This window comes from Macaca mulatta, chromosome 3 (assembly GCF_049350105.2).
Source record: "Macaca mulatta isolate MMU2019108-1 chromosome 3, T2T-MMU8v2.0, whole genome shotgun sequence".
Taxonomy (NCBI): Eukaryota; Metazoa; Chordata; class Mammalia; order Primates; family Cercopithecidae; genus Macaca; species Macaca mulatta.
This window is the reverse complement of record NC_133408.1, coordinates 151938590-151954356: the sequence shown is the minus strand read 5'-3', so window position 1 is coordinate 151954356 and position 15767 is coordinate 151938590. Positions and strand designations below refer to the sequence as shown.

General features: G+C 38.1%; 1 protein-coding gene across 2 annotated transcripts in view; it reads right to left on the bottom strand.

The window, feature by feature from the left end:
- Positions 1–345: 345 nt before the first annotated feature.
- The window catches only part of ZNF277 (zinc finger protein 277), a 144195-nt gene continuing 128773 nt past the window's right edge, over positions 346–15767 (bottom strand). For both annotated transcript variants that reach the window (XM_001099338.5, XM_015134763.3), the window contains exons 7-12: positions 13798–13930; positions 7424–7491; positions 5772–5868; positions 3708–3750; positions 2545–2719; positions 346–1040 (exon numbers count right to left, since the gene is read on the bottom strand). In XM_001099338.5, coding sequence (XP_001099338.3) covers positions 854–1040; positions 2545–2719; positions 3708–3750; positions 5772–5868; positions 7424–7491; positions 13798–13930 — 703 coding nt within the window. In that variant the 3' untranslated portion in view covers positions 346–853. The remainder of the gene's footprint in view (positions 1041–2544; positions 2720–3707; positions 3751–5771; positions 5869–7423; positions 7492–13797; positions 13931–15767) is intronic.

Genomic DNA, 15767 nt, shown 5'->3' with positions numbered 1-15767 from the left:
TATATCCAAGATATGCATTTTTGGTATAAATCTACAAAAGTGATATTCTGCCCTCCTCAGTGCATCTTATCAGGAGGCACACAATATTTATCAGTAATGAAACTGATAATATTGTAAATACACATTTTGAGACAAGTGGGAAAAACTGAAAACAGATGATATTAAGTTAATGTTCATTTTTTTTTAGGTGTCATAATGGTATTGTGGTTATGTCTTTAAAAAATAGTGTTTAAATGTTAGTGATAGACACATTGCAGGGAAAAGTGAAGTTAACTGGCTTGATGTCTATTTCTAGAGAATTTGGCCACCCTAGGCAGAAAGCGGTAATGATAATACAGTCAGCTCTTGATTGTTCTAATATAATGGCCAATTTGCATATTATCCAGGTCTTTGACCATTTCTTCTTTATTCTGTGGCTTTTCTTTTGGTCATTACATTTACAGGTCACCCAACATAGTACAGAAAGGACATTGAAATTTTGTAACTTGTTGGATGAAGAAGGTCCTTGGGGAGGAGACTGAAACTACTGATAGAAAAATCAGGTTTATAAATAATATGAACTTTTCATTTCTTTGTAATTGGCATATCCTTCTATAGATAATTATGAGTTTCATGAAATGAGCTCATTTAAGATGATCATACAATAAAACTTGATAGCCAAAATACAAAGTCTTCATCTTATTTTCCTACTTCATTTTTTTTCATGTTCTTAGTAAGTGCATTTTCCTACTTTATTTTTTGAAAAGTTTATTTCACCAAGGACTAATCCTTCGCTGATGTTCAAATTTAAATTATTCTTTCATGTCGTCTCATAGGAGAAAAACATGAAAAATTGCTTCTGTGGTAGTTTCTTCTAGTTTTTCAAGCACTCTTGTAGTAGCAACTGGTTCAAAATACTGCTTTGTTTCAAGGCATACAGTTTAGATGTATCTTCACTGATGATGGGAACATTTTCATTTTGTTCCTGAGCTGTCAGGTCACTTTCACTGTCAGATAGTGTACACAGGAGAGTGTCATTTTCATAGGTTGGAAAATAGTACCTGAAAACAACCACAGATACATAGTATTAAATTACCAAACTAATACATTGTTCAGGTGGCTGAATGTACACATTTACTATAATTTTGCCAGGTATCCTTACCAACAATTTCATAGCATTTTGCAAAGGCTATATTGGAGACAACTTCAGATTGCTTTCACTTTGACTTTTGCTGGCTGACATCAACCTTACCAAATCTACTATCTAGGTTTGGTAAACCAAGATCGTGGACCTCCCAGGCTCCAGAGTTGCCTCTGGAGATGCCCGCTGGCCACTTAGCCTCTGCTTGATCATCTATCATGGTAAGAAACACACGATCTTCGAAGGCAGCTGACCCCAGTAGTGGGTAGCTCTAGTCATTTGATACACCTCCTATGAAGCTAAAAATGACATCTCTCTTATTTCTACTCAAAGGTCCTAGTTCTTCCTTATAAGTTAACAAACTTCAAATATAGTTAATTTTTCAAACACAAATTCTTCGAATACTTGAGAATAATAAGCTCTCCCTTGTGTTTTGTTTTCCAGCCTAATCATTCCTTCTTTCTAGCTAATCACAAAAGGAAACACTTACGGAATATAAAGTTTGTTATTCTGGTTTCTTCTCTGAATACACTTTGAAGTTACTTTTGGAATACTACAAATCTTAATTTATATAAGAAGGATTATAAGAACAGGATACCCTCACAAGCGTGGGATTTTCTGAAGGAGAAAAACTAGAACTTTCTGGTTAAAGTTCTGGGGGAACTGACTTATTCCCTAAGAACAGAAGGAGCTCTGGGCAGCTAGAACCCCACAGCCTCTCAGAGGAGCCCTTGACTGAGGTTATCCAGAATGATGTGAGAACCAGTCCAGAAGGTTCTTGGCAAAGGATACTTGGGAACCAGTCCAGAAGGTTCTGGCAAAGAATACTTGGGAATCCAACAACAGATGACCAAGTGCTTAATTTTTTCAAGTGCCAATATACAAAATATATACCAAAAGTCCTAGCAGTGTACAAACTCTGACACAGTAATTTTATTTCTAGTAGTTCAGCATAATTCAATAATTAGATAAGTGTGCTACAATGTAGGTATATAGATATTTACTGTATCATAATAGCAAAAAGTAAGAAACAACCTAAGTATCTAACAGAACAGATTATATCCATACAATGGATATTTGGCAACCATTAGAAAGGATGCAACAGATAGATACTGGCTATAGAAAGATATTTACAATATTTTGTCAAGAAAATATACTTTAAAAAATCTGTATCTACTTCATCTCTCTACATATGTATCTATCTCCATATCACAAATACTGAAAAATACTTGGTTTCATTTGTAAGAGGGGGATTATTTTAAAAATAAGCATTTTGAAGATTTTTACATTTTCCCTACACTATACTGATGTATACTTTTTATAATAAACATGTATTCCTTTTTTTCTGTAAGTTTAAATAAATTAAATAAAGGGACAAAATCAAAGGGAGTAAAGAAGTGCACATGTGGTTCTGCAGTACGTACTCCAGTTGATCCCACGTCTTTCTATCAGGGAGCAGCGAAGTGTGTTTAGTTTCTTCCATGTGAGTTCTTAAGTCTGCTTTGGATTTGAACTTCACATGGCAGCCATAACACCTGCATTGGTGAACTTGCCTCCGAATAAAATTGACCAGTTTCACTTGCTGATAGAAATTTAATCCTGAAAATGACAAAATACAGAATCATTAGACAACTGTGCAGACCCATTTTTTGCACTGTTATAATTTCTTAAAGGAGCCACTTATTTTTCTTAATCAACCTGAAGAGGTAGTACAATTATAAAGCATAATAGATACCAAATAATAACAGTCCATATTTACATAGGGCTTATGAGCTAGGCACTATTCTAATAATTTTCTGTGTATTAATACATTTAATCTTCATAAAACCCTATCAGATAGGTAGTATCATACCTACATTACATATTAGGAAACTGCCCAGGGTCGCATAGATAGCTGTCAGCTGCAAAGCCCATGTGCTTGACTACTAAGCTAATTATATGTACAATGTATATACATGTCTATAAGAGCAGCAAAGTAACACATCCAAGGACCCAGGAAAACAGTGATGGAGCTGAGATGTGAGAAGTAAGTTTTTTACTGTCTTAGATCTATTAGCAAGTCAGTACTTTATTTATGTCCTAATGCCCCAAATCTTTCTATTGTTGTGATACTGAGAATGATACATTTGGGTACACCTACAACAAACAATCCTAGCTATACTGCTAAGCAGTGCAGTAGGCATTTACCATACATTACTCACTCCTCAGAACATTTTTCTGACCCGAGGCCCAATGTCAGATAGCCAGTAAATGCCAGAGCTGGAATCTGAACTCTAGTTTGACTTAAAAATCCATATTCTACTAGCCCCCTGCAATTTATGATATATTATTAACCACTAATTTATATTCCATTTGAAGCAGTCGTATATGTAGGAAAGAGGAAGAAGGAGTATATGAAACCAAAAACCATATTTGACTGTTATGGTTGAGCATCACTGCTTCACAGAGAGTTCTGTCAAGACCATATATAGAGAGACATGTTTTGGTGGTGCGCTCTCCAATTGTAGCTACTGAACATAGGCATAGTTTACAGGATGGTTTATAAAAAATGAAGCATCACAGAAAAACACTTCTGAATCAAACTTACCAAGTTCTGACTTTATCTTGAGAAGATCAAATTCGTGTGCATCCTAAAAAAAGGAATGAATACATTTGTAAGCAAATGAATTATTTAATCTTTCAGGCTGAAGTTATAAACAACTTATTCACAGGAGTTTAGAAACTCAGTCTGAGTTTGGTATCTTCTGCTTTTAAAGTCTTCTAAGTCTAACTACTTCCCTCCATACCCAACTTCTTTTTACAGCATAGTCCAAACAAGTCATGTCAATCAGTTAAACCATTGTAATTGGGCTGGGCATGGTGGCTCACACCTATAATCCCAGCAGTGTGGGAGACTGAGGCGGGAGGATCACCTGAGGTCAGGAGTTTGAGACCAGCCTGGCCAACATGGCAAAACCCTGTCTCTACCAAAAATACAAAAATTGGCTGGGCGTGGTGGTGGGTGCCTGCAATTCCAGCTACTCCGGAGGCTGAGGCACGAGAATCGCTTGAACCTAGCAGGCAGAGGTTGCAGTAAACTGAGATCACGACAATGCACAATGGGTGACACAGCAAGACTCCATCTCAAACAACAACAACAACATTATAATTGCTCATAGCTTATATCTATAGTTTTTATAATTTACAATGTATCCGTTTTGTAGCCTTCTAAAAATGTAGAAGTCTATGTATGAATTACGCAGTGTGATAAAAGTATAAGTAAGATATGTTTCTATTGTACTGTTCATTTGGACTAGAATTATGGATATAGGTTCTTTGCCCCACATAGGTAATTTTTACAAATTCTGCTTTTCATTTTATGCTGTCAAATACACTGTTTAAACCTGAAAGTTTCTCTTCACTCACACCTTCCTATAAATCACACTTTCTTTTTATTTTTACAATGCAGACTTATTTTTTGCTTGTTTGACACCTGCAATTGTCTGTGTAAATGTTTTAACCTACAATCTCACAGAGGATAAAGACCATTTAACTCATTGGGATGGCATTTAGTGTAGCACCATATGCAGGATGATTAGGAACTGGTGATGTCATCACTGAGAGTGACCCAGCAGAGGTTAAGGACACCTGTCAAGGATGCCGAAAAGGTAATCCCTACACAGGATAGGCATACTAAGGCTGCCTTCAATACAAAGACATTAAGATATTATGAATTAAATCTAAACACAGGAAATTATACACACATACTAGTGGGAACCTTTTTCAGAGAAACTAAAATCAGGGTAAAAGGTTATGGTCTTTTGAGCGCTTTCTAGGTCCTTATTTTACTAAATTAAGATGTGAGAAGTAAGTTTTGGTGAACAGTATTTCTGAATAAGGGTGAGGTGAAAGTGGGTGAAAGCAGAGAATATGGTCCACTATTGGCAGAGGTGGCTGCAGGGAGGGGAGGGAGAGATACCAGAATCATCCAGTAATATTTTTCTATTATAATCACCCCTTTGCCCACAAGCTGTGATACTGTCATGAATCATTAGATGTTCCTCTTCCCTATCTGCCTTGTGCAGCTAAGGATCAGAGTGTAGGGTGTGTGTCCTCTCCAGGTATACGGGGGTGAAAAAGGTTTAGAACTGCTAGCTCCAAGCTTCACTATAACATAAAAATGGCATCTAGAAGGGAAAGCCCACACTAGGAATGCTCCCTCATTTATTCTCTCCAAATGCTGGCACCTGAAGGAAGTGTAGGATCATGTCCTAGACCCTCTCTACCCACCCTCCTTTTTCCCATTCCTCCGGGGGCTTTGTAAATGGCAATGTTCTCCCTTCTTGCTCTCCTATTCACCAGCACAAGCAGCACTGTAAAAAAGACTCAGAACTTGTCCCACCTGCTAAGCCAGAATGATCTTGTAAGCATCTCAAAGGTGAGATGGCATCAGTGGTCTGAGAAATCTCACACTAACAAACAGCTCACTCAGGTCCAGTCAACTGTACTAACTAAATTGCGCTGAGCTCTGGTTCTCCCCAACAGACCTGGCCTGTCTCTTGTGTTTGGAATAATGATTGAGAAACTAAAGTATAAGCAGATGAGGGTGCAACAACTACCAGCTTTCTCCTGTCAGAATGAAACAAAATTCAAATAAATACAGGTATCTTACCTCCATGTGGACATACAATTTCTCAATTGTTTCTGCTTGCTTTTCACAAAACAAGCAGACGGCAGAGGCAGGGTGTTCTTCCCAATCAGACCAGTCGCTGAATTAAAAAAGAAGAGAGAAAATACAGACATTTCCTTCATTAAGAGAGTATACTACACAGTGACTTGGTATTACTTTCTTCTTACTGAGAAACCCTGCCAATCTCTTTCAACTCTGACATTTTGGTAAAGACTGTCACATCATATTATGACTCTCTATACAGCTTTTGAAATTCAAAGCAGCACCATGAAATTAATATAAATAGCGAACAGGTGCTGCTCCATTTTCTCCTATTTGCCATTCTTCTGAGTCTCTATCTCAGTCTAGAGTCAGAGGAATGTCATCCTGAGACAATGAGGTTTAATTTGCAAAGGAGACATTTCAGAAAATGTGATGCTCTTTCTCATTAACCACAACCACTGAGTGCACACGCTGTGAGGTGTGATGCTGGGAATGTGTTTCTGCATGACAAATAGCGTATTTTACAAAGGCAAACCGTGTCCCTTTCATGAGGGAAATAATGATTATTTAAAACTGGGCAAGTGTTATATCTGGTGGTAGACAGCGAACTCGAAAAGGATACAAGATCCCTTTTACCACTTTCCCTGCTCCTTGCATTTACCTTTTTGAAATACTACCAACTTCTTATCATTCCCAAACCAGGAAAACTGCCAGGAGGGAAGAGTTGTGGAGATGAGGAACACCCATGCAAACTCAGATGAGAGAATTTCTCATGGCAAGCTCAGAAATGATCACTGATAAGACTCTCAAGATCAACCTAACCCAATGTGCACAGAAGCTTCCCGATTAGAAAACAGGAAACATTTTCCTTAACTCTATCCATCCAGGAGGGAGCCACAAGTCTTGGCTCAGGTCATGACTTACCATTTATAACCTTTTGTGTCATTAAAACTTCAACATTCACCCATTAAACATTCCAGCTAGTGTGTTTTAATGGGAAAGATGTTTTTATTTCAGTCTGGAAGACTCTCTGCCTGAATCTCTATGCATCAAGAAGATTCAGCAAATGGCAGCTCTCTACCTTTGGGCTTTACTTCACTCTTAAAATAATAATAATTTAAAATCCTGAGAGAGAAAAAAGGCCAAAAAGCTTTGACTGGAAAGAAGATGAAAAATAAGAAACCCTTTTAGGTTGAAAAGAACACTTCTCAAGCTTATAATTTCAAGCACAGAAGCTGTGAATGTTTAAAGTTAGTCATCAATGGCCGGAACACAGAACAGGATTAACTTCAATGCAGCTACATTCTCTATTCCAATGACAGCAACACGGAAAGTTCAAAGATCGTATCACTTCAAGGTCTGAGCACCAACTGAGCAGGCAAAGCATTTTGGAATGTATTTTTCTCTGAATTATGTATTACTTGTGTGTTCAATCAATAGCTTTAATTTAGTTGGAATAACAGTGTCTTTAGGAATTTTTATGTGAAAGTTATTTTGAATTCAAGTTTCTGCCACATGACACGAAGGGATGCATGGCTCAGAGAAGGTATTTTTTCTTCTTAGGTTCCCTCTTCATAATTTAAACCAAACTAAAGCATTGTCTTCTTACTCCTGGAACACTGCAATTAACTAGCAGCAATAACAAGTCTTACTCTTCCTGATGGTCCAGCAACTCCCGATCGTCTTCCAACTGAACTTCTTCCCATGATTTTCCAAGTTCCTTTGTAGGAAGAACAGAGGGATGAGAGAGATTGGGGGAAAGAGAAGGGAGAGAGTATGCAGAACCTCAAAAAAAACCAAAACCAAAAAAATAAACAAACCACCCGTGGTTAAATGGTTTTGAAACAGTGCAAGTAGGATACACAGACGGTCCTCAATGATTGTTTGATTCAACACTTTTTTTTGACTTAATGACAGTGCAAAAGCAATATGAAGTTGAAACCTTAATGTGATAATTTTTTAGAGAAGTAGCAATATCCTTTCAATCAAATTCTTTTCTCTTAAATTTGAACCAGTGTTTCTCAACCCTGAAAGTGTATTAGAATCTCTGGGATTCTAATGGCCTTTGTTCACTGTTACATTTCCAGAGCCTGGCATATAGTGGGTACTATTACTATAAACTATTTTTTGAGTTGAATTGGAAAGTAGAATTCAATTTGTTAGAACTAAAAAATAAAAAAATGCATTTGAGGTCAATTTAGATTACACCTCAAAAGGTTTTTTTTAAGGTGATTAAATGAGTGAGTTACTGTCTATAAAGAAATAGTACTAGGCATGAGTAGGTGCTCTAGTACTTACTAAAATCCCTTTTATCCCTTACCATCAGTGGAAAAGTTCCACTCTTTTGGGGCTATGTCTGGTAAGCCTAGTCATAGTGCTAGTAAAACTTTATGGAGTGATGAGTAGGAATGATTTATTTTGGCCCAATCATTTCTTTTGTTCCCCTTGGGCCATTTCTTCCTCTCTTCTTGCCCTGTCTTCTTTCTATTCAGTCTTCCCATTGTGCCATGCAAAAGCAGACAGTGTCACAAAGAGAGAGGTAGGAACACTAACGGATATGTTTTCAAGCAGCTAAGCTATGGTTAGAATCAAGCCCACCTGACCTGCTACAAGCACAGATAGCTTTGTTGTTCAATATCCTTCTTTTGGAAAAACACAATCAAAATTCACTCAATTATTGAGTCTTTTCCCCCCAAATAAAGGTGTTCATCTCGCTAAAAACAAAGAACTATGAGTGCCATTATGATTTAGGGGAAGAAAGAAAATCCATAATTTATCAACTTAATGAGAGGTTTTGAAGCTGTCATTATCAGCTAAATGATGCATACATTTAAATATATAGAGATCTATCATAACGTCATTAGAGAGGGTTAATTTGGACTCTATAATGTGCTTCCCAGAGTCATCAGGAAGTGTCTGAACCTCATTACGGAACACCAAAAATGGCCTAACACTACCAACAAGATGCTTGTTAGAAAGTTGGGCAATGAATTAAATCTTTCATGCCTTACTTGGTTTTTCTGTACTTGGACTTAAGGTCATGGTTTTTTTTTTTTTTTTTTTTTTTTTGAGACGGAGTCTCGCTCTGCCGCCCAGGCTGGAGTGCAGTGGCCGGATCTCAGCTCACTGCAAGCTCCGCCTCCCGGGTTTACGCCATTCTCCTGCCTCAGCCTCCCCAGTAGCTGGGACTACAGGCGCCCACCACCTCGCCCGGCTAGTTTTTTGTATTTTTTAGTAGAGACGGGGTTTCACCATGTTAGCCAGGATGGTCTCGATCTCCCGACCTTGTGATCCGCCCATCTCGGCCTCCCAAAGTGCTGGGATTACAGGCTTGAGCCACCGCGCCCGGCCAAGGTCATGGTTTTATTGATGCAAGGTATTACTAAAGTACGGGCCTTCTGTGATTTGATCATTCTGAATGATAAGGGCAAATGTTGCTTGTCAATGAGTATTTTGAGCCAAAAGTAACAAAAAATATCTTCCACTGTTAAACTTCTAAACTCAAAGCATTATTTTGCAACTTCCTCAGTGTTAGGTACAATATGTAGAGATTTATCTAGGCCATACAGCATTAACCACTTACTCCACCTGAGAGGAAAATGAATGTCCATGTTTACTAGTATATCAGGAAATAAGTAATTTGCACGTGACAGTGGCCCAGTTTCCTAGAGTGCTCTGCTTTGGTACAGTTAAAGATACGATTTATTATAGAAACAAGACCCAAAGCGAAAACAAGAACAAAAAACAAACCAAAAAAACCATGTAACTCTCTAATTAAGACACTATGCCTGCTAACGAATCATGTCAGGAAAGCAAAGAATGTAAGAAAAACAAAGTTTGGAAGGCATATCAGTAAAGATGTTCAGACACCCCCTCAAAGCCCTGCATCAGATGGCTCATGAACAATGAGAGGGTGGAAAAAAACATGGAAGAAAAAGATCCCCTTCACCCATCACACTTCTGCCCTAATACATAGTCACTTCCGTGTGCTTACACAAAACTCCATCAGAAACAGAAAGCGTTTTCAGCGTAAATACTTTCACTAGGGAGAACTACAAAAAACTACGAAAAATCAGTTAAAAGCCTACTTTTGTTATAAGTGGTTTTGTATACTTTAAGAATAAAAAAAATTTAAATCAAAGAATGATAAAAATCATGGCAAAACCAATTCCCTTTAGAAAAACTCAGGGTTTGAAACATGAGCATCGTAGGAATATGCAGCTGAAGCCTTGATGTTAAGCAGTCTGTTGCCCTCTGAGGAAAGGTTATCTGAATGTGAAACTAACTGGCACCTTACCTCCAACCCATCCTCACTACCTGCTGAACTCTTTTGTTTGTGAGAAAAGAAAGCAAGAATTTGAAGTAGATAATTCAGACTATGCAAACAACTTTTAATGTTTTTGCAAGTCTGTAATTATTCAGAAACTGATATGAATGATTAAGCACAGAAATTATCTCATCTAAGAAGGAAAACGGAACTTGTCAATCTGCTGAGCTCAGAAAGCCAGAAGCAGCCCCTCTGTCCACTGGCTCTCCTACTTCTGCTGCCTATTAGAGTGTATCTTGCCACGGATATCCTGGATGCTCCCATCACTGTTGCGCTGGCAGTCTCTATGGCATTTGAAGTGGAGTGAGCTCTGTGTGTGAATGACTCAATGACTGCATATATTTGCTATAGGAGAGGTCAAACGTTGACTGTTGATATACCATTACAAAGGGTTCAAACTAACGTGCTTACGTGGTGGTCTTCCATACCGACTCCTGAACTCTTTGAAAGTAGTGACTCAAATCAGCCTTTTATCTACAATATTTTTTCTTTCTCTTCTAGCATCTGGTAGCTGGAAGGCACTCAAATGTATGTAGAATGTATGACATCAATAAAATAATGTATCAACACTGATTACTAAGATAAACAATTCTATCTTTTGCCCACACTCATGTCAGCCCTTTCCCTCAGAGGGATAACAAGGGAATATATACATATTTTTTAAATAAAATATTGTCATTATTGTTTAAGTAAAATTTAGAATTTATTCTTCATATCGATTTATTATTCATGTTCTTCGCATTAAATATTATTCTTTAATAAGGTCTGGAATAATACTAAAATGATACTGAGAAGACATTGGCCTTTATTTTTCTATACCTCTACTCTTAGTATTTGGGACAGTTTTTTATACACTTATTCTATATATTATTATACTTTTAATTTGTAACAGTATTCCCTCAACTATTCCTCGAATGTTACTGCGGCTGATACCTCTGGTGAGCACCCCTCTGGTTTAGCGCATGGGTATGTCTTTAGTGAAGCCGATAGGTTTCTTCCCTTCTTTTCAAAGGTGTTTACATCATTTCCACAATGCTAAGGCATCGTAACACATTTTAGGGTTTCTTTTTTTGTTGATCATTCTTAGAATTTTTGGTTATTTACCTCAGCAAGAATTTCACATAGGAATAGGGAATAGAAAACAGGCAATAGGAACAGGAATCAGAATTGGGCTAGGAAGACTAAGATTGTGGAGCAGAGCCTTAAAGTGCTGATTAACGTCAGCTTTACTTTGACCTTGGCTCACTTTTTAGTTATTACAAAAGAGAATAGGCAAGGGTGGGTGAACAGATCATTATGAACTCATCACCATTACTTGGCCAAAATACCCAACCCAAAGCATCAGATGTAGGTACTAGTCTTGTCTCAATTGTAAAAATGAAGGAAACTGATGCCCGGGATAAGTAATTTGCCCTAGCCATGTGACCTTTGGAAAATTAGCCTCTCTGTGCCTAGTCCCCTTACCTATAAGAGGCTTAATGACAATACCTGTGTCATAAAAATGTGACTCGAATTAAATAATTCAATATAAATACCTAGGATAGTGTCCGGAAAATTATAAGTACTCAAATAGCTGCTAGTTAAAAAAAGGACTTCTATCAATATGACTCTAAAGTTGTAATTTGTCATTTTGTACATTGTTAAAGTCCTTACTTTCTCTTGAAACACTTCTCTAAATCTGTGGTCCACGCCACGTCAAATCCTTGCCCTGTGTGAGCAGCACAATCTAGCACACTCATCTAGAGATGGCTGGCCCTGGCAGATGATTTCAGTTTTGACAGCTACCCTACTTGATGCCCAGGAAATGAAGTATCATACTTTTCTAAAAGTGCTGGCAGAATAAGAGTGAGCAAATCCTTTGAAGTCTCCTCTAAAAGGTAAAAACCTCCAGCTATATAATGTTCTGCTAGTCTCAAGCTCTTCAACATTAGTTTTAAAAGACCCCCAGAAGGAAGAACTATTAAATTGCTCCTATAGCTAGATGCAGTAGCTGAATATTTCTTAGAGCTAGCACTGAAGTCCACTCCCTATTAGACTGGGCTGGGTCCAGAAGCAGCATTTGCTCTAGGAAGTAATGACTGAGTGATTTCAAGAAAAGATGGAAGGGCTCAAAGGGTACGTTTGCCTTTAGCTGGTTGTAAAACATTTGTAGAAAACCATGGCAACCTCTTAGAGTCAATCTTCAAACACATGTTAAACTTGCTTCTCAAGGGGAATTTTAACACTACAAGGATTAGTTAGAACAGACAAAATTCTACCCTAAAGCAGAGATTTCCAGCATAATTCAGGATATGCTTGTTTCTATCTAATAGATAAAATGGCTGATTATATTCAATTAGCCTTTTGTGACCAGTGGGTTTGGGTTTTAATTCATTTACACTGAGAGAAAAAATAATTTCCATTTGCTTAAGAAAAATGCCCATTCAAAACAGAACTCTCTATTTTTCTTCCAGTTCCTCTGGAAAGTTACATAACCTCTTCTTTTATATGAGTAGTCATACACATTTGTCATATATAAAAATATATATAAAAATGACAAATATATATATTTTAAAAATCAGTAGATTGAAGGCAGGTCCAGTAAGACTCCCCAGTCATTGTTGTCTATCAAAAATACCCTCCCATATTTCCAAATGCCTCTCCCCCAACCCCTACTGTCTCCATTTGAATGCCTCTTCTTGAAATCTACAGAGGCCAGCAAACGGCATTGAGGTTTCTGGGGAAGGAGAGCTATCAATACATTTAAAATCCTTGGCATGGTCACCTGGTTAGTCTACCCCACAAGCCAACAAATAAAAATCCCATTTCATGGTAAAATGGTTTGGTTTCCTTGAAACTTCCCTTAAAAATAAACTGACTGAAGAGAATGATAAAGATACACACCTGTAGGGGTGAAAGGGAAAGAGCAAAGAGATGGTTTTTAAAGAATTATTTCGCATAGCACCTAACACATCCAGTACTCAACAGTTTCTTTTGAACAGAACACAGAAGTCTCTCTGGCCAGGTGCAGCAGCTCACACCTCTAATCCCAGCACTTTGGGAGGGCGAGGCAGGTGAATCACTTGAGGTCTGGCCAGGTGCGGCAGCTCACATCTCTAATCCCAGCACTTTGGGAGGGCGAGGCAGGTGATCACTTGAGGCCAGGAGTTTGAGACCAGCCTGGCCAACATGGAGAAACCCTGTCTCTACTAAAAATCCAGAAATTAGCCAGGTGCAGTGGTACGCACCTGCAATATCAGCTACTAGAGAGGCCAAGACAGAATTGCTTGATCCCAGGAGGCAGAGGTTGCAGTGAGCCGAGATCATGCCACTGCACTCCAGCCTGGCTGACAGAGCAAGACTCTGTCTCAAGAAAAAAAGAAAAAAAAAAAGGAGTCTCTGGTCCCAAGTTAAAAGATATTACATAAATGGGGGATGGTATGTGGATATCCAAATACTGTATTTTTTTTTTTTTTGGTCAAGATGACTGTGAGTTCTAGAGACATGACATTTTTACTACATAAACACTGTCAAATAAAAGACAAATCAAATCCAATGTCTTGTACTCTAACCATTTTAAAGCTAATCACTACTTGAATGTTCCCCTCAATTACATTTTGACCTTTGCATTAATTGCTTATTCAAATATTAGTTGGTCCTCAGAAAGATTTTGTTTGCAGTACTGCAATCAAATTTTAAGTTATGAAAAGAAAGCCTTACCAAATAATTGATGACATAAAATCGGTCATATTCTCTGTTCTTAGGATTAATCTTACGATGCTGTTTTTTCCTCATGTGATCTTTAAGTGTATTTTTGTCCCTGAAGGTCTTCTCACAGTACAAGCACTGTAAACTACAAGAAATATACAAACACTGATAAACAAGTCTCTTGTATAGTTGCTGCAATAGTCCTTTATTATTATTATTATTATTATTATTATTATTATTATTTTTGAGACGGAGTCGCCCAGGCTAGAGTGCAGTGGCCAGATCTCGGCTCACTGCAAGCTCCGCCTCACGGGTTTATGCCATTCTCCTGCCTCAGCCCAGGTAGCTGGGACTACAGACGCCCGCCACCTCCCGAGTAGCTGGGACTACAGACGCCCGCCACCTCCCGAGTAGCTGGGACTACAGACGCCCGCCACCTCCCGAGTAGCTGGGACTACAGACGCCCGCCACCTCCCGAGTAGCTGGGACTACAGACGCCCGCCACCTCGCCGGACTAGTTTTTTTGTATTTTTTAGTAGAGACGGGGTTTCACCGTGTTAGCCAGGATGGTCTCAATCTCCTGACCTTGTGATCCGCCCGTCTCGGCCTCCCAAAGTGCTGGGATTACAGGCTCAAGTCACCGCGCCCGGCCTAGTCCTTTATTGAGTTTTGTATTTATTCATTTTAGGTCACACAGAATCTTCAAATGGGATACACCATCCTTGTCAGAATCCCCCCTCACTTTATTCATTTGGCTTTGGAGAGTGCATACTATGGTGTATTTTTTAGTTAGCTAAGCTGACCAACTTAGCTCTTTAGTTAAGACTGTGACAAAGATAGGTCATATCCAAAAATCATTTTGGTTCTTTACTAACTGAATTACCAATTCTAAAGTAAGTATGTAGGTATGTTCTTCATATGATTATAATGACTTGCACTGACTGCACCCAGTGTATATAATAATTACTGCATGGTTTGTGATATCCTGTGAGCTGATTTGCAGGGTTTAATTCCTTGCTGCAGTGCCAGCTAGCTGGGGGACTTGGTAAAGTTACTTGCCTTCTCTGTTGCCATTTTCTGATTTCTAAACTGAATACCAACATTTTAGAGATTTTGAAATGACAATTTCATATATATACTTATTGAGCACTCACTGTGCACTATGAACTGTGCTAGGTATTTATTCACGTATGTGAATAAGATAAATAGTAGCTGTTACTACCATATAATTCTCATATACCTTCTGCTTGAATATTTACACCAACTGGGCATTCATTACCTAATGAAGCAGCAATTACCAGTTTTGAGCAGATTATTAACAAAATGTCTTTCTCATACTAAGCCTGAGAGTTGATACAACATGTATTATAACTGCTATTCAGTAAAAAGTAGAGAGTTCTACTTTCTGGAGCCACACAGTGTCTAAGTATAAATATCTTTTACATGGGAAACTCTCAAATGATTGCAATCTGTTATTGTTTCAATTTTGAATTTGTTTTTATCTCTACTAAACACCTTTTCATCAATTTCTTATGCCAAAAAATATATTCCAGGGCATAATAATATTCTTTTGTAGTATATTCTGTTATGGTCGACAATTTATGGGGGATAAGCTGATTACAGATATTCATTATTGCTAATCTTGCTAGAAGGCACATTTGGTCTTATGTTATAAATAGTCATTTAACAAAAGGGTGAAGGGACTCGATTTAACATAGTGTTGACATCAGAATTTGAATTTAAAACTTTTTATAATTAATCTGGATTACTTGCTACCTCTTATTTATTTATTTTTTTGAGACAGAGTTTTGCTCTTGTTGCTGGAGTGCAATGGCACAATCTCTGCTCATCACAACCTCTGCCTCCCGGGTTCAAGTGATTCTCCTGCCTCAGCCTCCCGAATAGGTGGAATTACAGGCATGCAACACCATGCCTGGCTAATTCTGTATTTTTAGTAGGGACGGAGTTTCTCCATGTTGGTC